General features: G+C 43.5%; 1 protein-coding gene across 2 annotated transcripts in view; it reads left to right on the plus strand.

Moving 5' to 3' along the window:
* Positions 1–27661, plus strand: part of GAS7 (growth arrest specific 7) — an 83540-nt gene that overhangs the window by 19993 nt on the left and 35886 nt on the right. The window contains exon 2 of one of the 2 annotated variants that reach the window (XM_088535984.1): positions 13981–14104. In XM_088535984.1, coding sequence (XP_088392110.1) covers positions 13981–14104 — 124 coding nt within the window. The remainder of the gene's footprint in view (positions 1–13980; positions 14105–27661) is intronic. The other variant, XM_088535985.1, reaches the window with a different exon arrangement.

Consider the following 27661-nt stretch of genomic DNA (forward strand, 5'->3'; position numbering starts at 1 on the left):
TACTGCCGAATTGCATTAAAAATAAATAAACTCTGCAAATGAGATCTGAGCTCCCTTTAGCGATCGGAGAGCCTGGAGCAGTAGCTCTGAGGACAAAAAGATTCCAGGTTTCTCATATGCTCGAAGGAACACTGATTAGAAAGTAAACATGAGCAAACTCTTTCATGTCAGTAGTGGTATGTCAGAGATGAGAGGCATCCGCATTGCTAGGGACAGCGCAGTCTATTGAAATGATGGCTTGTTTTGCAGCCCTGAGTAGGTGACATGTGAAAGAGAGATCCTAGTGTTGATTTCCAAATCAGAGGGAGATGAGTGGAGCCTGTGTGCGCAAGGAGCAGAGAAGGAGAAGCCAGCCACAAAGAACATGTCAAGCTGCCAAGATCTCCGTGCATCAGCTCAGTCTTTCCTGAGAACAGTGAAAGCTGAGTCTGCTCTCCAAAGGGTGGGAGGCCGCATGGCTCTTGTCCGACTCTTAAGATTCCTGTGTTGCTGTTTGCACAAAAGAAGCAGTCTTCAGAATCGGCTGGTGCTGCTGCATGCTTGCACATGCTATTTTTACATTTCCATGACTGTGAGAGGAAAAGCTTTTAAATAACTGAAACATATCCTGGTGCCAGCAGGTGACTCTGGGAGCCCACCACGTGTTAATGAGCTGAGGCCTGGCTGAGGTCTGCCTAGACCTCCCTGTAGGCACTGGGTCAGGGCAGCCAAGGAGAGGGTTTGTGACTGAATTCAGCACAACTTGCTGTGAGTGACCTCTGAGGTTGTCAGTCTGGCAGAGAAGGAAGTTTCATTTTTAATGATGTCTCTGTCCTTTGTTTGGACAGAAAGACAGCCCCAAACTTTCCATTTTTAGCGAAGGGACTCCTGGAAAAGGATTTTGGACTCTAACAGCTCTCATGTCAGGAGGCTCTCCCCTAGAGATACCCATGCTCCCAACAGCAGAGAGAACCGCGGTCCCTAGTCCTCTCTTTCCTGCGCTTGCCTTCCCCTGACCACACGGATATGGGCAACTGTAGGGGCACAGCTCTGCTGAGTTTCTCCCTTCTGAATGGTCCCTGCCTGTCCATCTGCTATTCTGCAGCTCCTGGGGTGGCATGGATGGGGTTAAGGTCTCTCCTCACCCTCTGAACAGGGTGTTCTGATTGAGAGCTGCTGCAGCCTTCCTCTGCTGTTGGCAAGCTTTGGGAATGGCCTTCTTCCCCTTTTAATGCTTGCTTGCTTATTTTCAAGAATTGTCCCTTTTGATAGCAGCAAAAATAAAAACTGAATATCCTGTTTCTGTTCGCATGAGCTCGACTTGTAGCATTGCAGGCAACAACAGTTACATTCCCTGTGCCTGAGAGAGATTATGAGGGAGTGAGCAGGAATGTGCATCTGGCAGCACTTTGTATCTTGGCCATTACATTGTTTTCTCTACATCAGAGGTTCCCGAAGTTTTGGTCATGGAGGGCTTTTCATACAAGGAATAGCAGGTCGGGGCTGCATAACAGATTTCCTCTGCAGGAAAGCACCATTCAGGAAAAAAAGTTGAGAATGATGGTAAATAAAACCTCTCTCTCCAGGCTGTCTGCGCAGATAGCTAGAGGCTGTATTTGGGAATCCTGGCTTACCACAGCAACAGAGGAAAGCAAATTTCATTTTAAAGTGCAGGAAAAAATGTAGTTGCAACATGCCAAAATGTGAGTAGCCTTGCTAGAGGCTTAGGGCCAGGAATGGAAAACCTGAATTAACTATTCCAGTTTTATTTTAATTGCATTGATTTCAAGATAATATTTATAATAAAAAGTATCTCTTTAGAGATGCAAGTCATCAACATATGGTCCTGTGGGGCCATTTCCCAACATTCTTTGTAAAAAGGAGAGGGTATTTAAAGTCTTTAAAAAAACTAATTAAAGAAAGATATAGACAACTGACTCAGGATGATCTCAGAATATCCTTTTATTAACTACTTTTGAGAAAGAGGACACACCAGCTCTGTAGCTGACACTAGAAACTGCTTTTTTATAGCCATTTTTGAGAGATGACTGCAGCAGAAATGGATGGTACAGAGGCTTTATTTTGGTGTGCATTCTGTATATGTACATGGGAGAGAGATGTATGCATAATTCCTTCCTGTAAGAAAGAATACTAGTTAGTAGTAGCTATGAAATATTTTTATTGTGCTTAGGAATCTGCAAAGCACAGCAGTAGGGCAATATTTGTTAAAAAAAATATAGTGGTATAGGATAAATGAAACAGGTAAACGCATGACCTTCATGCAGCCCCCTTGTAAGTGGTGTGTTGTTTTATACGTACATTGTGCCCTTTGGAGAACAATTTTACTGCATAGTTTTTTCAGATTGTCTCACAATTATTTTATTTTTACTAATAAGTGCTTCGCCAAGTGCATTACTAGAGTGGAATAGTCAAGTGTCCGAGCTTTGTGCAAACAATGAAAGCAAATGATTCTTTGTCACTAGTAGCTCCTTTAGTGGCCCGCTTTAATTTTTAAGTCCAGCGAAATACTGAATGACTGTAATCGCAGTGGCATGTGTGACTTGGAACATGAATATTTTGTTACTAGGAGAAATTCTTCTCATGAGTTGGTCTGAGGGTTGATACCTGCTTCTGTACCTGGCTGTTGTGCTCTGGGTCAGGTAAAGCCCTGGAGGAAGGGCTGATTGCTCTGGTTTTTGGGAGTGCAGTGGAGGAGGATGAGCTTCCCGGCTGCTGGTGTGACAGAGCTGATCGACGTCAGCAAGCAGACAGCCACCCAGCTAGGAGCCTGCTGAAAGGAAAAGGGGAAGACATACAGCTGGAAATCTGGTGAAGATACACAGACTTTCTCCAGGAACCCAATAGGATACTACAATTTTGATGCAATGCTGAAAGTCATTATACTTGATTAAGAGCAAACCTGAAAGATCAGGATGGGGCAAGGCAGGGATTTGTTTATAATCTCTTTTGCTCAAGTGTTCCTATATCTAAAAGTTATTTCTTCTCATTTATGTTCAAGTAAAACTAAACCACCCTCCCCTCGCCTCCCAAATCCCCATGGGATTGTCTGGGGATGGTCACTGTAAGGAGAAGGTCTGGGCACATCTTTATAAAGACCTGCATGGTCTGGGGCCCCCTTCCAGTTTTTGTGCCCAGATTTTGCAGCTCCCACAAAGTCTTTTGCAAAAGCCAAGCGTGAATCTGAATGTAATCCTGTGAAGCATGTCAGCGCTTCTTGGCATTGCCTGGGACAGACTGGGGCACATTCCTGTGCTCAGGTGAGCGTGTGTAGGCTTGGAGTTCCAGCCTGATGTTTTGTTAATGCATTTATTAGTGCATAGAGAAGATAGAGATTCTTAGTGAGGCTGAACTTTGCTGTAACAGAAGGACTGGAGGCCCTGCATAAAAATATTTGGCATTATTCCCAGATGTTTCATTTCTTCAAAACCAGCTGCACTCACATTTGTAGGAGCACAGAAAATGGTCATGCTGCCCAGCGCTTTGCCATTTGTCCAGGCTCCTGCTGCTTCACTTCTTTACCCACTCTCCAGTGCTGTAGCCCTATTATTGTTCCTAGAACTTTGCAGCACCAGGACGGTCTATGCTGGCGGCCCAGCTACCTGTATCCTCACACACTAAGTTAAACAGCGCCGGGAAAGGAAATAGATCTTGAACGTAGATGTTTGCGGGAAGTTTCAATTTCTCTCTGCGTTCAGTTATTCCCCCAATGCAGAGCGCTCAGAGCAAGCAGTGTGGAGCAGTTCCCAGGCTGCCTGATGGACATCTGAATATTTTCCTGGTGTGCCCTGTGCTACAAATGTCGCTCAGAGGGAGGTCTGTCCCAGGCAGCTTGTCATTTCAAACCAGAGACAAGCAGTGACTCTGCAGCTGGCCCGACCAGGCCTTGTGACTCTCCAGGCATATGAGGCTCGGCTCTTACAGTACAAGGTTAGCTCAACAATAGCCCTCTTATCCTTGGCTGCCCAGGACAACAAAGCCCCTCAGAGAGCAGTGGCTGTAGTGGCTCCACCTTGTACCAAATGATGATGTCAGAGATGGAGCTGGAACGTCTTTCTTGAGTTGAGTGAGTGGTGGAGGGCCAAGCTGTGCTGGCTTCCTGGCTCCTGCCAGGCAGTCCTAGCCTATGTCACATCCAGCCATGAGCTCATGAAATGGTGGCAATGCCATATGCTCAGGCTTTTACCTTTTCATATCCATTCTTGCCATATCAAGCTGTGGTCGGATAAGTCCTTCCCAAGGAGATCCCAGGGAAGTCTTAGGATCTGGCTGAGCCAGTGCATACAACTGTCCAAGGACAAGACTGTGGTAGGTGTCAGGGTCTAAACTCCTATGGAAGATCTGGCACATCTTAGCCTTCTCCCTAACTAGAGGAGATGGGACTGTGTCTCAGTTCACTGATGTCAAACCGTGTCATATCACAGTGAGCCAACGGGATGAGTTGGCGTGCAGAGTTTGGGCACAGAAACACAAAACTATGCTACTCAGCTCGGAATCTCTTAGTCAATCAATTTTGTCCCAGCAGGCTACATCCTGTTGTTTTGAAAAAGCACGGTGGGAAGACACTTGGGCTTTGCTTCCTAATAACAGGAAGGTAACAGTGCAGTGCACTCTGTGCTTCTTGTTGCTGCCCTGAGCTGGCTGTATACCAACCGATGAGCTGCTCACAGACCTCTGAAGTCTGCATCAGCTCTGCTAGTGTACAAACTAGGTGCCAAATACTGACCTTCTCAAACAGCAAGAAATAACGGTCCTGAAAGGAGGATTTGAGGAATAGGAGAGTATTAGCGTTTTTTGCTTCTCTTTGGGAAGAAAACAAAAAAAGGACTACAGATATTTCAAAGAAACTCCTTCACTACCATAGGGAAAACACAGGGGAAAAAAATAAAAAAGGATTACTGGGAGGAGGGCTTGCTCTGAGTTTGAAAGAGGAAGCTGGACACTGTTGTGTTTTGGAAAGAGTGAGTTATAGATGAGCTTTGTCTTCCTGGCATCCTCACACTTGCCCATTCAGTGCCTTTGTCTTCTGTATGGTGTGCATGTGTGCTGTCTTCCCGTGAGTGTCTCCAAGGCTGCATGGAAGTGCTGAGATCCATCTGCTTTCTCTTCAGTACCTGGTGCCCTCCAGCTCAGCTGATCAGCATAATGTGCTCAGGCTTTTCTAAAACTGATGCTTCAGAGCTGAGCTTCTGCACAATAGAATGAACACAGGATGATGTTGCCATGTCCTCCCCATTTCCCCTGGCAATATAGGACTGGGCAGGCACATATGTGAGCTATCTTATGTCCCTATTGCTTAGCTGTTTTTAAGACTGGCATTATTCTACCTCAGCTAACTGTCCTTTACAACAGCAGCTGGACAGATGAATGTTATGGGCTGGAAAACACATCTGATCTGTATTAGGGTTTGCCAAATCCAGTAGCCCAAGAGAGGCATGGTTTCTACAGCTCTGTGTCACCAGGTCCAGCAAATAGTGAGGCTGAGCATGTACTTCTAGTAGGAACATGCATGAACACACACATACAGTGAGTATATAAACATACATATGCACACGGCTGCCCACACAGATCTGCACTGACACAAACACTCTGCGCTCGCACAAAGGCAAACAGCAGCCCTTTATTCTGTTCCACTTTCTGTCTGAACACATTTGGGATCTATTAGTGGGAAACAGAGACATACATGTAGAGTCCTCCAGTAATCAACTTCAGACGCCTGGTTTATCCAGGAGCTGGCCCTGGATTCTTGGTTTCTCCAGTTATTGACATCTCAGCATATGAGCCCCTGAGGCCTACAGTCTCATTCCAGTTATCTGTACACCTGTACCCTTGAACAGACACACTGTGAACACCCTCCCCATCCCATTCCCAACAAGCCCTCTCAATCTGCAAGATGATCCAGAGAGCCTTTCATCTTGATGGGCTTCACCCCAGACAATGGGGCTGATGGCTCTCTCAGACAACCCTGGGAGGAGCTGGGGCAGGGTCCTTGTTGCTCTGATTAGGTTATTGGGGTCCCACCTGTCATTGTTCCTCTGTGCCCCATTGTGCATGGGAGGTGAAGGCTTTTACCATATCTGCTTATCAACAGTGTCCATGTGTGTTCAGCGCTTCCCTTGTTCTTCCCAGGTCCCTCTCAAGAGGCTCCAGGTAGTAACTCCCTGCTGCGACCTGGTGTGCCCACCCTGAAACTCTTTCCTCTTCTGTATTTATGTTCCTCAGTAGCCATCATCTTTCCATGAAGAGCTCAGCTCAATAATGCTAGCCTGGAGGGAGGAAGACTTATTCCAAAGCTGTTTGAAAGAAACAGAGGGATAAATTTGTCCATAAAATGAGTTCCTGTCTATTAGCACAGGAAGGGCAAACAAAAGGCTGTGTATTTTCCTGCAGGGTGATTCTTGAGCTCTCAGTGGATATATTCATTATACTTGCAGGATTATATTGTATCCATAGCTACCCTATTCTAGAAAATCTTCAGAGCAGGTAGTACTCCCATGTGCATGTTCAGGGTCTTTGGTGCCTGCTATGAAGGTTTTATCCCTGCCTGCTCCCCCTCCCTTCTTGATTGCTAATTCAGTGCCAGGACTCTACACCCTTGTCACATAGTGCTAAACACTGTCACAGGATAGAACATTGGCTGTGAGCAAACTGAAAAGGAAAGTGATAAATGTGCTTGGGAGCATGCTGAGAGCTCAGGCAGAACAAGAAATAACAAAGCAAGCAGCCAAGCTTCTTTCTTTGTGTGCTGCACTTGCCTTTCTGTCACAGTTGCTGCTCCCCAGATCAGGAACCAGGCACAAGCCTGTTGTCCTCTTCCTAAGCATTCTCCCACAATCAGGGCCCCATTCCCATCCTCTTCCCAAAACTGAATCTCCTCAACACCTCTTCTTTCCTATTTGTCCTACTTCTTACACCTGCCAGCTTCCCTGTCCTTAGCCAAGAGGGTCTATAGCCACATCCTTGACTGAACTGCTGCTTTGTCTGGAGAGAGGCTGTGGTGTCTCTTCAGAGCCACTTCTTACCTGGTTGCAGGGGTCCCCTGAGACCCACTACAGGATGTAGGTGTCAGGTGCAAGCAACTCTATAGTGTCTGGGTATGCTCAGTTTGGCCCCCTGATATGGCCTCATGCCCCAGGCATGCTGGGAAGAAAGAGAGAGGATGGAGCAGCACTTGAATTACTTGAATTAGTCAACTCTGGTTTGGCAGCACCTATTTTGAAGAGGTTTATGAGGAATTTATGGACCAAAGAGTTTCTCTCCTCATCTATTCTGTTTTCTCAAATGGCTCTGATGCAGAAAACATCACCCAGCCCACCTATGGGTTGAGGTAGAGTCTGTCTTTCAGAAACAGTTTGCTTTTCTCACGTTTAGGGTACTGACACATGCAAGTATTCAAATTGCCGAAAGCTAATTTTCCGCAGGCAGGGGGCTATTCAGTGGCGCCTTGAAATAAAGTTCTGGGCACACGTCTGCATCAACCCTGGGTCTTGGGTGGAAGATGAGTGAGGATTTTGTCAGCTGATAGGCCTAGTCTGGGGATGGGAATATGGAGCAAACCAAAAGGGAAAATGTGGGTGGGCAGAGCTGCAGGAGAGTTCGCCCAAGGGTAGAGACCTGTGGATGGGCACTACTTGGTTCTCCAGGAGGGTGTCTCAACCATGGTTGTGCAGAGACAGACTGGTAGGAAGATGGCAGATGTAACGAGAAGAAGAGTTTGGGATGGCAAGAAGTAGAGTTAACCAGGCGGGGGGCGTTTTGAAGCTGATAAAAATCACAGCTGTCCCTGCAGGCTGGCTTTGGAAGAAGATGCAGCAGGGAGTGCTTTGCTAGGCATACCTCATCCCGTGGCTCCAGCCTGCCAGGGCAAGCAGGACTTGGAGATACTCAAACATTTGGCACAGGTGTGAGACTGTTTCCAATATCCATACAGCCACCCAGGGAGGGCAGCTTAGCCCTAACAGCCATGTGCCATCACACTCAGCTAAACCAGGAGTTGTGTTGGTTGCCATAACAACTGGAGAGGTCATATGACTCGTTCCACTTTCTAAATATAAATCTGTTTCACACAGTGTATGTGACACCATGGAAACCAAATGTTGAGCAAGAAAGATTGCATAAAAAGAGAAGAAAATACAGAATGACTCAAAGTACTAGAGAGAGAGACTGCTGGTAATGCTAGAGGGGTTAAGAGTCTGCTGGGCATTCCCCTCTGCCAGGGTCCAGACACTGGGCTCCAGGGTACATATGGACATGAGATAATCCTGGGATCATCATGCCCAGTTTGGGGAGGGTGTGTGAGGTGCTCCTCAGTGCTGGGATTTTTATGCCAAGCTCAGGATGGATACAGGAATCAGTGCTGGCATCCCTGGCTCCTAAGGTTTTCCGTAGACTTCTTTCACTAGCAAATCCAGTTTCCAACATCTGCTGCATGCAGACACAGACCCTGATTTTCTGACTGCGTCGTTTTTCTCCTATTTCTGTTTCATGCTCCTGAGTAACCACATACCCAGTTCCACAGATTCTGGGCAGCCTTTGCCAAGTTATGTATTTATTTATGAAAACTCCAAATAGAGGGGAAACATCAACCCACTAATGTCAGTACAGAGCAGACTTTTCCCTTCAGGACAGGGTTGTTCTAGTGCTGGTTCACTTCACAGCATTTTTTCCCTTCTGTGTCCTCATATTGCCCCTTGCAGGGAGTTTCCCCTTTGCTTTTTGTCCAATTTTCACTATTAATAGTGATCCACTCATGCTAGGCAGGATAACTGCAGGGGAGACACTTAGCTGGACTTTGAAGGCTTTCTTTTTGCTGCAGTGCTCCACATGAGACTCTGAGTAAGTTGCAAAGCAGGTGAGTGTATGGAGATGTCCTTATATCACACCTTTGTCACAGCTAGACATATCCTATTAATTTGCTCCATGCTAGGTGCTTTGTTAAAATACGATCATAAAAGCATAGAACATTTTAAACTGGAAGATATTTCTGGAGGTTTAAGATCCAACTCCCTGTTTAAGGTTAGATCAGGTTGCTCATGGCCTCTGTATGTGGTTTGGGGTTTGTTTTGCATTACCTTGGGTTGTGTATCTGGAAGAGCTCCTGGCCTGCACACTGCCAGAGTGCAATATGAGCTAATACATCTAATACATCGTCAGAGAGCTCAGACTTTTAAGTGTACAGATGTTTCCTCCCCAAAACCTCTCTTTGAAGGGGGGAGGGAATTTCCTGCATTTTGAAAATGGGAAGTGATTTTCCTCTATTAAGCAAGGCTGAACTCATCTCACTGGGTCAGCAGGCATAGGATGGACTGATGTCTGCAGGCTCTTCACTCGTTGCCCTTTGCTGCATAAAATCTCATTTGCCTTTCTGTTTTTTTATCATGTTGGAAAGAGACCAAATTACAAGGTGGTCTGCAAAGAAACAGAGTGAGCTAGACTGCTGCTAACTTGTTCAAGAAGAGAGAGAGAAAAACAGCACAGACAGAAAGTCATAAGAGCTAGATGGGAGAGAAAGCCCCGGTGCCAGTGTGCTGGTGTCTCCCTGCCTCGCTTGCATGTCCTGCTCTACAGTGGCTAACAGAAAGTGGCCTGGACTGTGGCATGCAGGCCATTGCTTTTCTGTATGGAGGAGGATGTCTGGCCCAGACTCCTGCCTGTATCTCTGCAGACAGCAAAGTAAACCCATTGCTTGACATGGAGATTGACACTTGTTTGGTTGGTGGTTCCTGTGTACCTCATTATGTACTCTTCATAGAATCACAGAATCATTCAGGTTGGAGGGCGCCTCTAGAGATCATCTGATCCAACCCCCCTGCACACACAGGGTCACCTAGAGCACGTGGCACAGGGTGGTATCCAAGCGGGTTTTGAGTTATCTCCAGAGAAGGAGACTCCACAACCTCTCTGGGCAGCCTATTCCAGTGCTCTGGCACCCTCACTGTCAAGAAAATTTTCCTCAATTTTTCCTCTCCTGTGGAACTTTTGGTGCTTCAGTTTGTGGCCATTTCCTCTTGTCCTAATTTGGTGTTCCCCTTTTCCTCTTGCTATGTGCACTTTTGATCTCAAAAACTCTCATAGAAAGAAGGTGCTCATGTTCTTGATTTTGGAAGTTTTGAGTATTTTGGTTTCTTTTCCAGCCAGCAAATACAGATGTAGGCACTAGAGCTTCACCTTCTCTTCTTCACTTACATTGTTCAAATTTCCTGTTTCCTCAACAGCGAGTTGTAGATGTCCTTTTCAGGTCCACATTTTGTCTGCCTAGCACTCTGTGGAGTCTGGTGACACTCCCAGAAATAACAACGAGGGGAGTGGCATGTTGCTCCCAGTTCAAAGGCACTACCAGTGTTTCAAGGTTTGAAAACTAGAAAGGATTACTATCCCATCCAGTCTGAGCTTCTGTGCAGTGCAGGTCAGGGAATTTCAGGATCTCGTCTTTTTCTCTGATTGGAATATAGCAGATCTTTTAAAAAGAAGCATTTAATCTTGATGGAGAAACTCCAAGAAGTAGAGAGCCCCTTGGTAAGTCATTCCAGTCATTAATTATCCTCATGATTAACAGATGAGACTTTCTTTTCAATCTGAGTTTCTGTATTTTCAACTTCCAGTCATTCCCTGCTGTTCTGTCTTTGACTATTTGTTTGTAAGACTGTCTGCTAATAATGAAGCCTCCTTTGCATGTAGATGGTCCTCAGTTGTGATTTACATTTCTCATAAACTATCCTGTCAATTATTCTTCTAAAAATAGGAACAAGAGATCAAAGTAATAACACAGTCTTGCCAAGTCATCAAAGGAAGATGTGAGTAAGTAGAAGAGCCTCTCTCTTTTTACATAAAAACAGCAGGGGAACAGGGTGTAAGATTCTAGATTCTGGAACAGAACCCAAGATTTGAAAATATGGATTCCACTTTATGGGATCATTTTGCACTGAATGTATAGTTTGCTGCAACTATCAGTTACTTTGATACCTTCAAGACCAGAGATGTATGCAATGGAGCTGAAGGTCCCAACCTGCAGCTTAATGGTTTAGAAGTGGAATTTCTATTTTTGTTAGTACGCTTTAACAAACAGCTGAAGGGGGTTCCCTTCTGAAGGGGGTTCCCTAACTGTTCCAGAAGTGAAACAAGACACTTCTGTACATTTACACAGTGAAACAAGACACTTCTGTTAATGCCGTTATGTTGGGGAAGATCTCAAATAATCCAGAGAGAAAACTAAGATAACTTAATTTGCCTGTTATATTCTATGATATGTAGGTTTTCATCAGTAGGAATTGGATCTTCAAGGAAAGGTGTACTAGGCAGAGAGGTGTCTCAATAGCATGTTTCAATGTGATAGGATTGAAGGATAGATGGGGCTGTGCCAGCTTCAGTAAGACAAGAATTTGATTTAGTACATTTCTAAGCAGTAGCAATTATGGGAAAATTTGCCTTGTGCTAGACTAATGTGTAAGAGATTTTTTCCCTTTTTTCCTAACCTAAGATCAGCAAAAAATAAATGTTGACTAGCAACATAAACCGTGAAAGCTTCTAAGGTCTCACATGTATAGCAGAGTGACTGTGACTATAAACTGATTTGATTAAACCTTAAAGAGCAGAAGTACAGGGGAAATGAATAGAGTTAGAAGAACCTACTGATTAATTCTGCATACACTGCTAGCCATCAGCACACAAAACGCAGTTGACTTGTACACCCTACTGTCTTTCATATACAGTACTGAGCTTCTCCCTAACTTGTCAAATTCATGTTGGGCCAGCTGGGTCTCCCATGCTGTGTGTCTCTGCTCAAGGAAAGTTGCTGAAATCTGAATCAGAACAGGCTCTATCTGTTCTTCACTAGTGAGCGAGCATTCATATCCCACTGGCCTTGGGTACATATAGCTGCCTTGCAGATAGCCTGTAACTTGTCTGCCCAACCATGGATGAGTCAAGATCACTGTTGAGTTCATTGCCTAGGAAGAGTTGCTTTCAGCAAAGTTTTCTCAAACCAGAGAAATATAAAATAGTCTTGTGGCAACAAAGCCATTAAAAGATCTTATTATTCAGCGAACACAAGGAACAGGAATTTGGAATCTCACTTGGAGAAGGATACGTGAAAGGCAGCTATCTGACAGTACTATTCATGTGTCTGTCAGTGTTTGAAGATTATAAGCAGCCAGACACGAAACTGTGTCTATCAATTGGTTGTGGCTGTTAGTGAATTTAGTGTGGTCGCTTGAAACCTGTCCCCTCACAGTGTCTGAAGGCATTTCCTGAATAGAGGCTTGCTTCCATAGAATAAATAATTCCATTTCACACATTTTGCCTTATTCTTTTGTATTACCTCCTTTGAAGGCAATGTTAATAAACAAACTAACAAAAGTTAGACAAATGCATGTCTGCTTTGCTCTAGGGAATGTGGAAAGGGGAAGTGATGCTCTCTGGGTGTAAGCCATGAGGAGTTTCATAGCTGTAGCTCAGTGAATTTGCAGCTGGCAGATTTTGATCATACATCTTATTTCCCAGAACCTTTCCCTCATTTCATATCCCTGTTTGAAAGGACAGGACAGGACTTTATGCCTTCTTTGAATGGGCAAGACTCAACAAGAGTACAAAGTACAAGAAGGACATTGAGCTTCTAGAGAGGGTCCAGTGTAGGGCCAGGAAGATGATTACGGGGCTGGAGCATCTATCGTATGAGGAAAGACTAAGAGAAGACTGAGAGGAGGTTTGATCAATATGTTCAAGTATTTGAGAGGTGATTGTAGGGAGGATGGGGCCAGACTCTTCATGGTGGTTGGTGACAGGACAAGGGGTAATGGGTGTAAGCTGAAACATAGAAAGTTTAATCTCCATATGAGGAAGAACTACTTTACTGTGAGAGTGACAGAGCCCTGGAACAGACAGCCAAGAGAGGTTGTGGAGTCTCCTTTTCTGGAGATCTTCAAAACCTGCCTGGATGCCACTCTGTGCTGCGTGCTCTGGGTGTCCCTACTGGAGCAGGGGGTTGGACTGGGTGATCCCTAGAGATCCCTTCCAACCTCAGCCATTCTGTGAAGATGGTACTTTATACCTCCTTTGGGATGAAATCCTCTTTGCCATTCTATCATCAAGCAGCTTTTGTAAATCCATACCTCCTGAGGGGCCATCCCTGAAAGAGGTAGAAGTAGTCCAGGTGATAGAGTGTAGCATGTATAATTACTTGCCCCACTTCAGCTTCAACTCTGTCTTTTCCTTACAGCCTGATCCTCAACAAACTCAGGCAAGCAAGCTGAATAGGTGAAGAGATGCACAGCTGAAGTGGCACTAGAGTCTTAACAGCAGTTCTGAGTGTGTTTGGAAAGCAGGTGACAGCATGATGCTCATCTCCTACTATTGCCAATGATTTGGATCATTACTGATAATCTGGATCCTAATGAACTGAATGGTACTCAAGTACAGATATTGTACTGTGTTTTGATGACATGGATCCAGATTACTTATGGGTCAGTGAGGTCCTGATAGGTGTACTGATAGTTACATACATTTAATCAAGATACTGATACGTTTACTGTATGGTTCCAATAAGCAACATGGTTCTGCAGTGTTTTTTCTTGACAATCTCTGAAGGTGACAGTGTCCCTGTAAAATAAATTGGGCATCACCTCCTTGGCCAATGTTGGACCCCCTGGCATGTCAGCATAAAAGTTAATGAGTACGATATGAATAGCTTTTCTTCTCAGATGCCTAACAAATGTGCACTTGGAGCATTAAATACAGAAAGGTTTCTTTTCCCTCTGAAAAGATATCCTGTCTACCCAGTCCTCCAAGAAAAGGATGCTAGGAGGTAAATCATGTTCTTCAAGAAGGCAGAACATTCTGTGTAGCAGGAAGATAGGGGGAGAAATGGACTGGAAGTCTTTGGTTGTGTTGCAGTCTCTAGAATCCTGATCCTTTTCCAGATAGGTGTCTGGATAGACTTCACGTTAGCTGGATGTTGATCTAATAGGTCTCTGTTGTATTTTTTTCCAGCAGAAACCCAGAAAAGCAACTCCTCAGGCAGGAGAAGATGCTTTGAACTGCCATCTTCCCCCTGGCTGGCAGAGCTACATGTCTCCACAGGGCCGCAGGTATTATGTGAACACCTTCACAAATGGTAAGTGTGAGTGGGGATTCGGCAAATGCACCTGCCTCACAATCCCAATCTGCTGCAGTACATTGTCTCTCAAGTTAATTTTGATGGTAAGGGGGCCCGAAGAGTCGAAATAATTAACATGATACTGCCATCACATAAAAAAAAATAAACATAACAAGAGTTAGCCTTCAGATCCACTGCTCTCTTAAGAATAAAAAGGGGAAACACCCCCACCCACAAAGTATTTCCAGTATAAAAGGATAATAAGGATTTAATTTTCACCACTTGATTTTCCTTTAGCTGGAGATACTTATATGTAAGTACATATATATGAGTTGTTTGATAGACTGTCGGGTATTATTAATGCACCTTTAGGGGAAAATTACAACAGTTCATTGTAAATGATCAAATTTGTTGATCAAGTCAAAGTCATCTTGTTCCTGGAGAAAAAAAAATAGAAAAAGATGTGTAATAGTATATCAAAAATAGACAGTGTCTATTTCTGTCTTTTAACCACTGTCTTGCTACTAGAAAAACAGGCCTAACTCACAAGCTTATCAGCTGCTCAAGACCTGCCAAACTTGTATCACTTTCCTCTTACTTAAGACATTTTGTCAACCTGTTTTTCTGGTCCTGAGATCACAACAATGTTGCCAAACGAATTTGTGACCAGTAAAACCAGATTTCCTAAGCAGGAAGAATGACAGAAATGGGGACAAGGGAGGAAAGGATTGCAAGAACTCACTGTATTCACAGTGGGGTCAAAGCTGTCAGAAATACCACTAGCAATGCCCTTTCTTACTCACTCTGAGGGCAAGGAGAGCCATGGGATGTCACTACCGACTTCATGGAATACTCAGGGATTTTCTTTTCTTTGGGATCCTTTGGCCAAGAATCTCTTCCCATGAATTCTGACAAGTAAATAAATATTCACTTGGGTTTTATGCACTGAGGTCTCATAGGACCCTCCAGAAGGTACACTGTCTTTAAACACAGTCTTCATTTTGAAGCAGGACGTATCCCTGTCTCATTAGCAGCGTTGCCTGGCTGTGCTAGTTGAGAAGGTCAGTAGATACCTTATTCCCATCGCAATTCGGAGATGAATGAGCAGGTGGCTAAATGCAGTCCTGGGCCAACATGGTGATGGCTCCTTATTTACGTGTATGGACTTGAGATGAGTTAAAAACACTAAGAGACTGTTGTTTGTGTGACCAAAGCGCTAGTTAATGAAGTTGTAATCCATAAAAAGAGACGACCTGGACACAGTTTCTTCATAATCTCAGGAAGTTTATTGCCATCCTCACAATAGTGTCAGACAATATAACAAGGAACAATAGCTACAAATTGCAGCTTGGGAGGTTCCAGTCAGGCATCAAGGAAACAATTTTCTTTAGGAAGGAAGTACATGGCACTAGAACGAATTGCTCACAGAGGTTGTGGGAACTCCATCCTTGGAGTTTTTCAGGACTTGGCTAGACAAAGTTGTGGCTGACCTAATCTGTTGTTGGCGGTGATCCTGCTTTTGGAGTAAGCAGATTAGAGATTCACAGATATCATTTCCAACTAACCCTTCTCAGGAGAATTCCCAAACCACCTGTTTATCATCTCACCTACTGCAATTAGACTGCTGTGCAGCAAAGCATCTAGCTCTCAGAGTCACAGATCATACTGGGGGGACTGGAAGGGGGATATTTGGTTTCTGATCCTTGCTTTAGGGACTCGTGTTTATGTTTTGCTTAGATCATAGAAAAAAAGACATAAATGACTTTGGAGGTCTCAAGATCCTCAACACAGGAGTCTGAAGGCCAGCTGGCATTAAAGTTAGGCTTGTTCTTGTTTCTTGTGCTAGACTCAGGAATTATGCATTTTTGAGCCTCCTGTAGTACCTTCTAAGAGGTCTGTAGCCTTTTGTGAAACTATGGGCTTCTCTTACAGCACCTGTAGGGGCACTCTGGCCCTCCATGACCCCAGTTTAGCATTTTTTTCCAGACGGCTCAGTTTTTCTCAGTCTGCTCAGTTAAAATATCCCACTGCTTGGAAATTTTCTAGGTGTATGCTTAATGCTTTTTGCTAATCTGTTGTCTTCATTATTTTGCCAAGGAGTTTTGCTGCTGGATGGCATTGTCAGATTCACATCCCAAATGTGCAAAGGAATATCACCTATGGGTGTCATTCTGATAAAGCAGAAGCGCTTTGCAACCTCCGGAGTTTTCTGTTGAAATATGTGATAAAGCCTCATTTAGCCCTGGAGTGAAGAGCTGTCTGGATACTGCTTTGATTAAATCTGACTAATTGGCTCTGACCTTTGTCCCTACAAAAACTGTTAGTTTGTCCATAGGCAGATTGTCCAGACTCTTTTTGGCTATGTGCTCTCTTCCCTAACTGTGCTGCAAGGCTGGGCCTTCTGGGCCATGCAGTCACTACAAAATCACATTTGGCATGTGGAGCTTGCTCTTTAATAGTGACTTTCACCTTGACACTTGGCAAGTATTCTTTGGCTCCAAGCCATAGGATAAGAGTCAAAGACAATATGCTGTAAATCTGCAGTCCCCATCGTTCCTGCGGTACAGCTGCACTGGCATGGGTAACGTCTAGCATATCTCATGAACTGGACAGTTCACTGACTGCACTTGCTGACTTGTCTTAACTGCTTACTTGCCCTGTCATTGCTACTGCTGCTGCTGGGAGTATCAAGATAAGCACTGATAGAGTTTGTCACCAGGACATGGTACCAGCATAAATTTCTATCATGGGGTTTCATATGCTTCCTTCCTGCCTGCGTTGCATCCTCAGCACCATTGATCAGCAGAATGAGCTGAGATCTCTTTTCCATCAAGGTTTTTCCCATGTGGGTTTGAGAGACATTAACTGTTGATGCCTAAGACCTGTAACTCAGAGTTCAGTGGAGGCTAGAGATGCCCGTGATTGGTTCTCAGTTTGATCCCTGTAGTTAAAAGTCTTTTGCTCACCATTACCCATCAACAGCAATGCAGAACTCCCAGGAGTTAGTCAGCTCTGTACTAAAAAGGATGATGAGAAAGTCTTTCAAGAGCTCTTTCAGATCCTTCACAAATTCTGTTAGGTTTCCTTTTCTACCACAGAGAAGTCCAGGTATTCAGCAGCTTCCACAGACAGTAACTCACGAAGTCGCTGGCTGACTGCATGTGGACTTGCTGTGCAACAGCAAGTGGACAGACAGTACTAGAATGTACCTCTGGACTCAGCTGAAAGAGAAAGAGCATTACTAATCCAATCAAGAGAGAAGACTGTCCATGTGCAGACTGGGTTCCTCTCTGATTTTAGAGCAGTTTCATCCTCTACACAAGAAGCAGAAGACTTGGAGGAGTCAGGTTTTGGTTGTGCATGATTGGAATAAGGGAATAATGTCTCCCAGGAAGTGCATCAGTTCTCCTCTTGATGAAATGTGCATTCACACTGTACATCATGACAAACACTCAGTACTGATAACTTTCCTGTGCTGTATAGATAAACACCTTGAGTAGGAGAGATGAATGGCAAGGTCATTTTAGGATACAGCATGGCGTGGAAGATAACAGCTTGGGGTTCTACTCACCAGAGTCTGGTGTCTGAGTGTTGAGGGTGCCTACAGGAGAAAAAAAGTAAGAGATTATTCACGTAATTACTTTTGTGTCTAGTCTCAGCCAAATGCCAGCAGTGGCCTATGCATATGACTCCCATTAAAATGGGTGCAACAAGTATGTTTGCTAATGTTGCAACTGTTACAAAATATAAGGTTCTATGTAAGATGTATTTCATAGCTAAAAATGCCAGTGAGTCACTGGAGAGAAGAATGGGGAAGCTCCTGGAGCAATAAAGTGTTAATGGGCCAGTCAAATAGAGGAGTTCCAACCCATATAAGGAAGAAATGTTTGCACCTCCAAGGGAGCAAACTAAGCCTTACTTGAATGAAAACAAATGGCAAGGTTATGTCCTGGGCAAGGAAGGATTGCAGTGAGCTGTCACAAAGAGGATAGAGGCTCTAATTCAGAGCAGTTTAGGTGTGTCCCTTTATATGTCTCATGTTTACCATTATCAGGTGCTACATAGTACCCTGTTCCATGTTTATTATTATCAGGTCCACCATAGTATCCTAATCAGCAACAAGAAACATGAAATTGCCCCAGAAGGGCCTCCTCAATTTGTGATCAAGGAATCTGTATCTGTGGAATCAGAATCACCTTGCCAAACCAAGGGTAACTTCATCAGATGCTGAAGCACTAAGATTGTCTAGAGGGGCTGCACTTTTTGGATTTATTGTGGTTGCATTTTATGTTGTCTTTCAGATAACGGTTCGATCAGATGGGAAGCTCAGAGTCAATTTCTGAAGGGTTTTCTCTGTCTGAGCTCTGGACTGAGCCCCGTTTGTGGAGACAGAGAATGATTCAGAGATAATAAGTATGACAGGTTATTTTCCCATCTGGCAGCAGGTCTCTCTGTGGCTGCTGAGGAAAATACTTTTTATTCACTTTTTTTTTCCCCTTTACCTTAAACAACTCAGGCTGTCATCTTATCAAAAGCTTTCAATATTAGTTGCTTTGTGTCTCTTCTGCCCACTGTGGCTGAACCAGGCAGAGTGGCTGAAGTAGAGGGAAATAATCTACTTCTATTCAAATATGTAGAAATTGGAGAGGATTAATTAACTAATAATTAGGGGGAAAATGCAGATTTGTCCTGATATCTCTAATTCTACTGTCCAATAGGCAGTGTAGTGTTCTTCTTTCATATGCAGTGATTAGGGGGAAGAAGTAGCCAGAAGATGAGTGGAAGGAAGGGCTTCCACTTAGAGTTATCCAGGTGTCTCTTCACCTTAAGCTAATCCTTCTAGGCCTTGCCCGTTGGCCATATGGACTCCTCGGAGCCTATTCCACTTTTTGCATCCTATGATGCAGCTCTTTACCCTCTGGCTACTGCAAAACTGCCCCTAAACCCAGCTTGTCCAGGTTCAAGAGGTATTCAGCATTGCCTTGCCACTAAACTCAAGCTAAATGCTAAAATATCACACTTTTTTTTTTTTTTTTTCCATCAGGGCTGGATGCAGCAAATATAATGCTACATTTTCAGTTGAACAACAACTCTGCAGAATTTCCTGTAGGCGAAAGCCCAGAAATCTATGTTATCACTTCATTTTTACACCTCTAACACATCTCTTATGCAGTGCTATCGTGCATTCTTCCTTTGGTTGTCCTCTTCTATCCTGCATCTCTCATGCATAAAGTAGAAGATAGTTATTTATTTTAGCTGTATGCTAGGCATATGTTCCAGCTTCAGGCATTGAGTTTGTTGTCCATTCCTTTTAATGCAGCATTTGGACATCCCCTGAGTGGCAGGCCCTTCCCTTGCAGTATTCTAGCTGTCCTGTGCAGACCTTCATTAGTTCTTTGATGCAGGATATTGTTCTTGTTAGGCTGTTCGCTGCAGGGCAGTCGTGATCTCAAGCTCCTATTTGTTGTTTTGCAAAGCTTCTGTAATTGGGCTTTGAATTTTTTCGGGCTTTTCTAACATTGTTTAGTTTACAGAAATGAAATGAATGCTGTCTCAGCAGAGCTTGTCTCCTCGCACCAGAGAAAGCCACAGAGTTGATCTGGTCTCTCGCTATTTCTGAGAGGTTCTTACCCATAATCTGCCAAAGCTTCCAAGACCATGGCACTGGGTCTGTCAGACACCCTTTCCTGCCTAGGACACATTTTTCACTGTGTCCCACCAGCTGACCTGTCTGTCAGTGGAAGGTACATATTAATGTCCCAGAATGTGGACATTAAGCTCAAGACTGCCCAGGAATTGGTGAGAACCCAACAAAGTTTCGCCCTTCTTGTGCAGGAGGATGTAGGAGGAAGCTCATTGAAGGTGGGCACTGGTGGGAGCTGGTTGCCTTGAGCAGATTATGGCAGCTTTAGCACTTCCAACGTTGACAAGCCATGGTCAGATGAGATGTGCTCCCTCTTCAATGGCTAGATAGTGACTAAATGTTTATGCAGCCTCCAGAGGAACAAGGGCTGTGAACAAGGACCTCAAGTGAAGGAAGGCCACTCTTCTACAGGAAGCCAAGTCTTCAGAGCAACAAAGGTGATCTGAAAGCTGGCTAGTGGGAAAGCAAACCAGAAGGAAAGGAGCCATAGTTAAATTACTGTAAAGATGGTAAAAAGCTGATGGCAGATCATTCTCAGAGTAGTTATCAATGGTCCATTGTCAAATGGAAGTTTGCGCTGAAGGAATTCTGCAGGGAACTGCCCTAGGCTTGATTCTATTCAGTATTTCCAGTAATGAATGGCATGTTGAAATCAAGAGTAGTTATTTAAATGTTAACTTTAAATGAAACTGGGAGAGAACATAACGTACTTCATAGAACAAGAATACAAATACAAAATCATCTTCAATACTGAAGAAACATCCCGAAAAAAAAAAGTAGAATGCTATTCAATAGAGATATGCTTAAAATTGGAGATTTCATCAGAAATAATTAAGGGACAAAGACAGGCAATGGAGCAGTTTACAGCAAAAGACGTAGTGACTCTAAAGCATCTGATACTGAGTGTGAGCCAGCAGCGTTGCGCTGTTACAAAAACAGACAGCATTTTCCATTGTATAAATAGGAGTGTTGTCTGTAAGGCATGAAGTAATCCTTCAGCTTTACAAGGAAATTATAAGGCCTCAGCTGGAATATTTTATCTTGTTTGGGCTCTGCAGTTCGGGAAGGATGTGAGCCAGTTGGAGGCAGCCCAGAAGAGAGTAGCAAGAGTATGGGAGAAGTTGGAAAACACAGCCTGTGGGGAACGCTTAGGAGATTGGGTCTGTCTGCTCTAAGAAAGGGAAGACTTGGTGCATAAAACTATTGCAGAGACTATTTGCAATGCCAAACTTGAATAAAAGACACAGTAACATACTTCAATTGCACTGACAAGAATTCTAAATCCTTCTAACCCTCTAAGATAAAGATAGTGACGTGTAGGAATAGATCGTTGGGATTGTTTTGAGGTACAGCACGGAATACAGATTCCACAGTCTGTGGAATCTAACCTATACAAAAATGTTCTTTCCACACAGAGTTTAGCAAATGCCAAGGATTCACAAGGGAGTTGTTCTTTATTGAAAATTTTGGGTTTCCCAATTTTTACCTACACTATGTCATATCTAATTAGACTGGCATTAGGCAACAGCTGTTTTGCTTTTCATGCTCTAAGTCAAAAAGAACATGAAGTAATCTTAATATGACTTCAGAAGAGCATTTACCATGCTTTTTTTCACATGCATGCGCATGCATCTGTAGAGAATATTTTCACTTGTGCTCACACACATATGGATACACATGCATTGTGAGGCAAACTCATACCATGAACAAACCCTTCTTGCTGAAAGGAATCAATAACTGATCAGAAATTGGTTTATTTGGTTTATTTTGTGGGCCTTCCAGCTTATACCAAAACTATGAGGAAGGTAGGAGGCTGGGAGCAAAAGGATCAGCCAGCAGTGCCCTCCAGTGTGTGGGACAGAAGCAGCTAAAGAGGCTCCACACAATCCAGTAGATGTGCATGCTGGTAGTGGGTGCACAGACAGGAGAGTGAAGGGGACTCAACCATAGAAGGCCAACAAATCCACAGGATTATTCATCTGATGATGTTCTGTACTACTTTTCAGCCTTAACTTTTTGTGTAGTTCTTCTTCCACCTGAACAAAGGAGGTGTGTGGTGGCCAGTCCAGTCTGGCATATGTGAACACACCTGGCACTGTACCATTTCTGCTCTTAGTCGCCTGCAGCACTTGGTAGCATTTACCAATTCTGTCTCTTCACACAATACAGAGAGTTTTCCTTTCAGATTAAATGGGCTTTTTGTTCTTGGTGTCTTCAGCTTGTCAGAAATGGCAACTCAGAGCATGCTTTCATGAGGGAAACTGCGGTTTTAGCGGCATATAGGAGTGGAGTGACTCTGTATAAAATAAACAGAGCTACACAGGTAAATAAGTCAGCCCTATTCCATATTTCAGGTCTACATTTTGAAGCAGGACAGCAGGAATGATAAACTGACCAGAACTAAATGAGGGTGCCTGGCAGGCTCCTGAACTTCAAGTGCTCCTCCACAACACTGACTGGGTCCAAAGAGAGCTCACTTCTGTTGTCTTGGATAGTCCTTGTTATCCCCTGAGCAGGTCAGAAGTTTGAATCACCTAACCAAATATACCATCTGCAGTGTGGACATCTCCTTTTGAATCAGATGCTCCAGTGTTCCCATTTATCAATGGAAAGAAACAACAGCCTTCATCTCACAATTCCCTTCCTGATATAATTTTTAAAAAAGTCCTCAATTTCCCTACCTGGTATTACTACCCCTTATCATTTTCAGAGCAGAATGTTGGTGACAGCAGGAACAGAGAGGACTGCCTAGTGATGCAGTCCTATCCCATCAAGTCATTTGGTACACACCTTTCTCCACACCCAAAATATTTTCCTCGCAGTGTGTAGGATGCATAGAACATATGGAAAATGCCACTCCCCATTTCTACACTTGCTTACTACAGCTCTTGTAAATACCCAATCATGTTTACACACGCGCACAAACACACAGAGCTACATGTGTACACTCACATTTCATTGGAAAAGCATTTTGGGAAGGTTCAGCGATTGAAAAGCAGTAGTATTCCTGGAGGTTAATTGAATAATAGGAGCTAGAAGGACAGACAAATAGATATGCAAATCAGACCAGAATGGAAGTATTTTTTTGGGAGCAGTAATCCTTGACAGGTTTAGAGGATTAAAGTAGCTAAGTTTGACCAGTTGATATAAGCATCTGTTTGGGGAAGAACTGTTCCTCACATCTCTGTCCTTGTGCCCTTGACCGGTGCTACTAAGCCTTGGATTTTTACCCATCAAGCTTTTTCTTTTCAAGTCTCCTTCTTGCCAGTGTTTGGCTATCCCCATCCTGATGGTTCTGTAGTTTTTCCTTCCTTAGACTTAATACCTACAGCCACCCAGCCTGCTCTCTCCCTACTGGAATCCCTCTGTGACTTGTTCAGTCAGTGCTTTCTCACACTAGTTGTGCCTATACCAAGGTTAGAGGAACTGGATGTGCACACTGGATTGTGTAAGCAGGCCAAACATCTCATCCCTGTCTCTAGAAGCTCCTGCTGTCTTGAAGAGAAAATCTGGGCTGTGTCAATGGCACTTGTGACTCTGAATGAGTAGGGCAGGGTATGCAACCCACCCATCAAGAGCAGCTGGCCTAGTCTTTCTCAGTGGTCTACTAGGGTTTGTAGGCAGGGTTTCGTGGGCAATTGATGTGCTGAGGGAGAAGCAACATCTATTGGAATGTTTACTGGTGTGTTGTAGGAACTTGCTGGCTCCTCAGTGCCAGTGTCCATTTTACTATTTAGCTGCGATCACTAATTAATTCTGTGTCCCTCTCTTCACAAGTCAACCAGAAGCTCTGTTGTTCTACTGGAATTTCAGGAAACAAATGTCCCCAGATTAATCTGGGTTGCAAAATCACTGTGTTGTGATGCTTTCAAAACCTTTCATGCATATGAGCTGATGGGAGGACTGTGCATAAGAAGAACTGCTCTGTCTGGGACAGAGTGCAAGTAGACCGGGTGCTGACATTTACATTCAACCCTGAGTACATCTCAGCATCCTGTGGGTCATTTGGAGGAAGGTATAGGTAAGGTGAAATCATTTATGCCCTGGGTTTCTCCTATTGGTCAGCCACTGGGAAATAACAAGCTTTATTTACTCACTGTTTCTGGGGAGTTGGCAGCAATTTTAGAGCCCAAAGTGAGGAAATAGTGCTGCTCTCCCCTGGCTGCCTTTATTTACAATACTCAGAATGTTGCCCTTGTTTCTGGCAATGTCAATCCTATTGGCACCTCCACTCAGCTTACTAGGGCTGAGTCTCCCCCTTCTCAGGGCTACATCGACATCATCTGAAAAGAACAGGTACTTCTGGAGTAATTCCTTGCTATCACATGCTGTGAATATTTGCTATAGCTGTGTGTTGTGATTGCAAATGAGAAGAGATACAGGTCCAGACACTAGGAGACAAACAATAATTTCCTTAAACAGGTGAATGAAGGAGCAGGGAAGGTGACCAGTAGTCAGGGTGGAAAGGTGATGTTATCCAGTCTCTGAAAGGTGGAAGGAATTGTGTGCTTTGCATAGCTTCTTAAAATCATCTTATTTGCCTAGATGATATGTATCTGTTTTTGAGAAAACTAGCGTGAGCAGCTCCTCTGCTTTGATATCAGTTTAATTTTCTTTTTGCATACGAGGTTGGTGCAAACCGGTGACTGAATGGTGCTGTCAGAGAAGAATATGAGACTGCATGTAACATGAGCAGCGAGACAAAGTGGAAAAGCTTCCTATCCGAATGGCAGTGGTGGCCTTGGTGTTTTTATGAATGGGGAGCCCTGGGATTTTAGTACCATGTCAAGTTCAAATGTGCCGCAAATGCGCAGCTTCTATGTGGTTAAATCAAGTAGTTGCTCAGTGTCTTTGGGAGTGGTTTACAACTGTGTGGGTGGTAGATTCAGTTGGAAAATATTTGGTGGTGCCGAAGGACTTATCTGATGTGCCACAGCTGTGATATTTCTTGCATTAGTCAAACAATAGCACTCCAGCTACCCTGTCTATCACATAAGAGATGACTTATGTTCTTATGACACAGATGTGAGCATGGCTTTCTACCACCTTATATTCTGGACTGCAATTAGGCTTACCTGGTGCGCCCTTGTTTCCAGGCTTTTCTTGTCTGTCGCATTATGTCCTTCCATTTACTTAATAGCTTGCTCTGTAAAAGGAATTCTGTTTTCACATTGTCTTAATCCTAACTAGGGTCCATATATTCTCATCATTACAAACATCATTGCTAAAAATGCCACCTAAAACACAGAGGTCTGGAGAATGGACTTGAAGATTTTAAGATTCTGTTTCAGATCTCAGTTTTGGGCAATGATGCATAAATAGCACTGGACTGTATCCTCAGGTGCTAAAATCCCATAGTCAAGTATTCCAATAAGTCAAGAACATTCACTGTGGTGGCATCGTTGTCTTGCAAGCCATTTTCCCAAAGTGCCAGATCTTTACCTGCATAAAGCATCTTAGTTTGAATGGTTAAGTGCTGACATTGCTAAGCCCCACTGAAATCCACATCTGGAAACTGTACTGTTTTTCCTTCTTCTTGGACCCTATCCACAAGCTGTCATAATGAATAATTTCTTGGTATAATACCCACAGATAAGAGATAATAACAGTGGTTGTGGTCATCTTCCTTTCATCCTTTGTCATGAGGAAACTTGCCCAGGTTAGAGAAAACCCATAGAAACTAAAAGAAACATTGCTTGTTTTGAGCTCCTCCATTCTGAAATATTCATTCAGTTTATGGGTCATGCTTATTTTCTATGGAATGTCAGAAATGAGAGCACTGTAACATTAGTATGTCACAAGCAGGACTATTCTTTCCCAAGATACGTAATTCTGAAGTATTATAAATATGTAAAAAGGATTAAATTAACAAGAATTAGGTATGAAGAAAACTTCTCTATTGTACCATCGTAAGCTAGGCCTTAATAAAAAACATGAAAGCAATTTTAATAATTCCACATTTCACTGGTAATTGGAGGATAACTAAGAATTTTCTGCCCTGCAATCACAAAGTGGTATTTGCATTTTCATTGACACTGTTGTGAGAGGGAAAGACAGCCTGGTAAATACAGAATGTGGTCAGTTCTCCAAAGGGAATGCGTGCTAGATGTATCCTGAGAGCCCAAGCATCTTGGAAAGAACCTGACTACGGGTAGCACTAAGGCTGTTACTAAAACAGTTTATCATTTTGCAGTTTTACCTCTAACATTTACCAATCTTAAATTCTGTATTTTGAGAGAATAAACAAGACTTATTTTATCCTTATTGTGGTGACAAAGCAACCTCAATCTAAGATGAAAGCACAGCATGCACCATTCACTTGAAGGAGATGACCTGGTAATTTAACTAGCCTAGGATCTAGCTCTTGGAGTTCCTGCACAACATATTTTGTAGTGTCAGTGAAAGCTGGGATGTGCACATTAGACCAGAGCCCAAAGAAGCCAGATGCCATGGATCAAGGGGTGATATTTCTTGAAAGATAATCATTCATGCAACTTTGTAAATTAGTGAGCTGAAAGGGGATGTTTTATATGTGAGAATGTTTATCACTTACAGAGAGTCCTTATTCCTTCTGAAGTGCTAGTTGCTAAATCCAAAGTAAGAAATTAGTGGGTGAAAGCAATCTAATTATGACTACTATCGTACTTTCTTTGCTTAATATTTTGCATCTCTCTGATTAAGGTAGGGAAAGAAAGGTAGGTTTGTTAGGGAGTTTGAAAGACTTTAGTCTGTGGGTTGAGGTTTTCTTTCATATTTCACCAACTACAGTCAACACCTACTCCAACGAAACCTACAAATTGCAGATGAGATAGTAAGTTATCTACATAGAAATCTAAAAGTTGTCAAGGCATTTTTATTTCATGTCCTTTTCCTTATGGGTAAAACTTTTAGTGACAGTTTCCCTCTGATACAGAATGCCTTAGCGGAGGCAGAACACCATAGTAATGTGCCCTGATAAAGTGGCCTAAAACCTAGAAAAATAAAGTGCATGTGTCAAAACATGCTAGAAATGGTGCTACTGTCAGCGCCAAGCCTGCAGTGAAAGCCCAGTTTTGTCTTGCCTGATGTTTGCAAAAACAGGTGTATGATACAGGTCCCAGTGGTAATTTTGAAAGATAATCTGAAAGGTAAAACAAGAACTATTGTCAGGAGCAGTTTTCCTTGTGTTGTTGTGACAGGCATGCTGCCCTCAAGACATGGACAGAGGATCCCAAGAGCTCTTGGATAGTTCGTGTCAGCGTTTAGGCCCTGTGAATAAAAGTTTTATTTGAGCCTCAGTTTCTTCTTTTTTTGATCTGCCTCTGGGATGGAGCTGGATTTTAGTTCTGACCCTGCCGCTCCTGCTGATCTAGCTCATACACTATGTGGTGTTCCGCTATCAGCACTCATGAGACTGAAACACCTTTCATGCAGGAGCAGAGAGATTGGCATCTGTCACTTCTGCCTCCTTTTCTTATCTTCTTTACTTAGTATGGAAGGAAAGGTCAGAGCTTTGAGATGGTGGAGAGTTACCTCACAACCCAGTGAGAGGAAACTGTGTAGAAGACAGTGCTGCAATTGGGATCTTACACTTGAGATGCTGCTGCACAGGCATGCACTCACTGGGCTGATGTGACCAGGACCATAACGAGTTTAGTAAAGGCTCACTCTTTGGGGCAAAAGGAAGAAACAGCTGCTGTGCTGAGTCAGATGACTCCTTATATTCTGTGGTCGTCAAGAGGTCAAAAGTGGGGAGCCAGATTGGCTCTTGCTGAGCTGGAGTCAGTTCCATGATGAACTGACTCAGGTTAGAGCTCCTAGTTCAAAATAAACAAGATCTCCCCCTGCTATATTTCCCCAATGGAATAGGAGTAAAATAATTTTCATTTTACTCTGATTCACCCAATTCTTCTGTTTCTACGGTCATGAATGTTTTAATCTAATCCTAGCGT

The sequence above is a fragment of the Tinamus guttatus genome, unplaced genomic scaffold, assembly GCF_059628265.1.
Source record: "Tinamus guttatus ecotype Peru unplaced genomic scaffold, ASM5962826v1 Tinamus_guttatus_pri_ptg000649l, whole genome shotgun sequence".
Lineage (NCBI taxonomy): Eukaryota > Metazoa > Chordata > Aves > Tinamiformes > Tinamidae > Tinamus > Tinamus guttatus.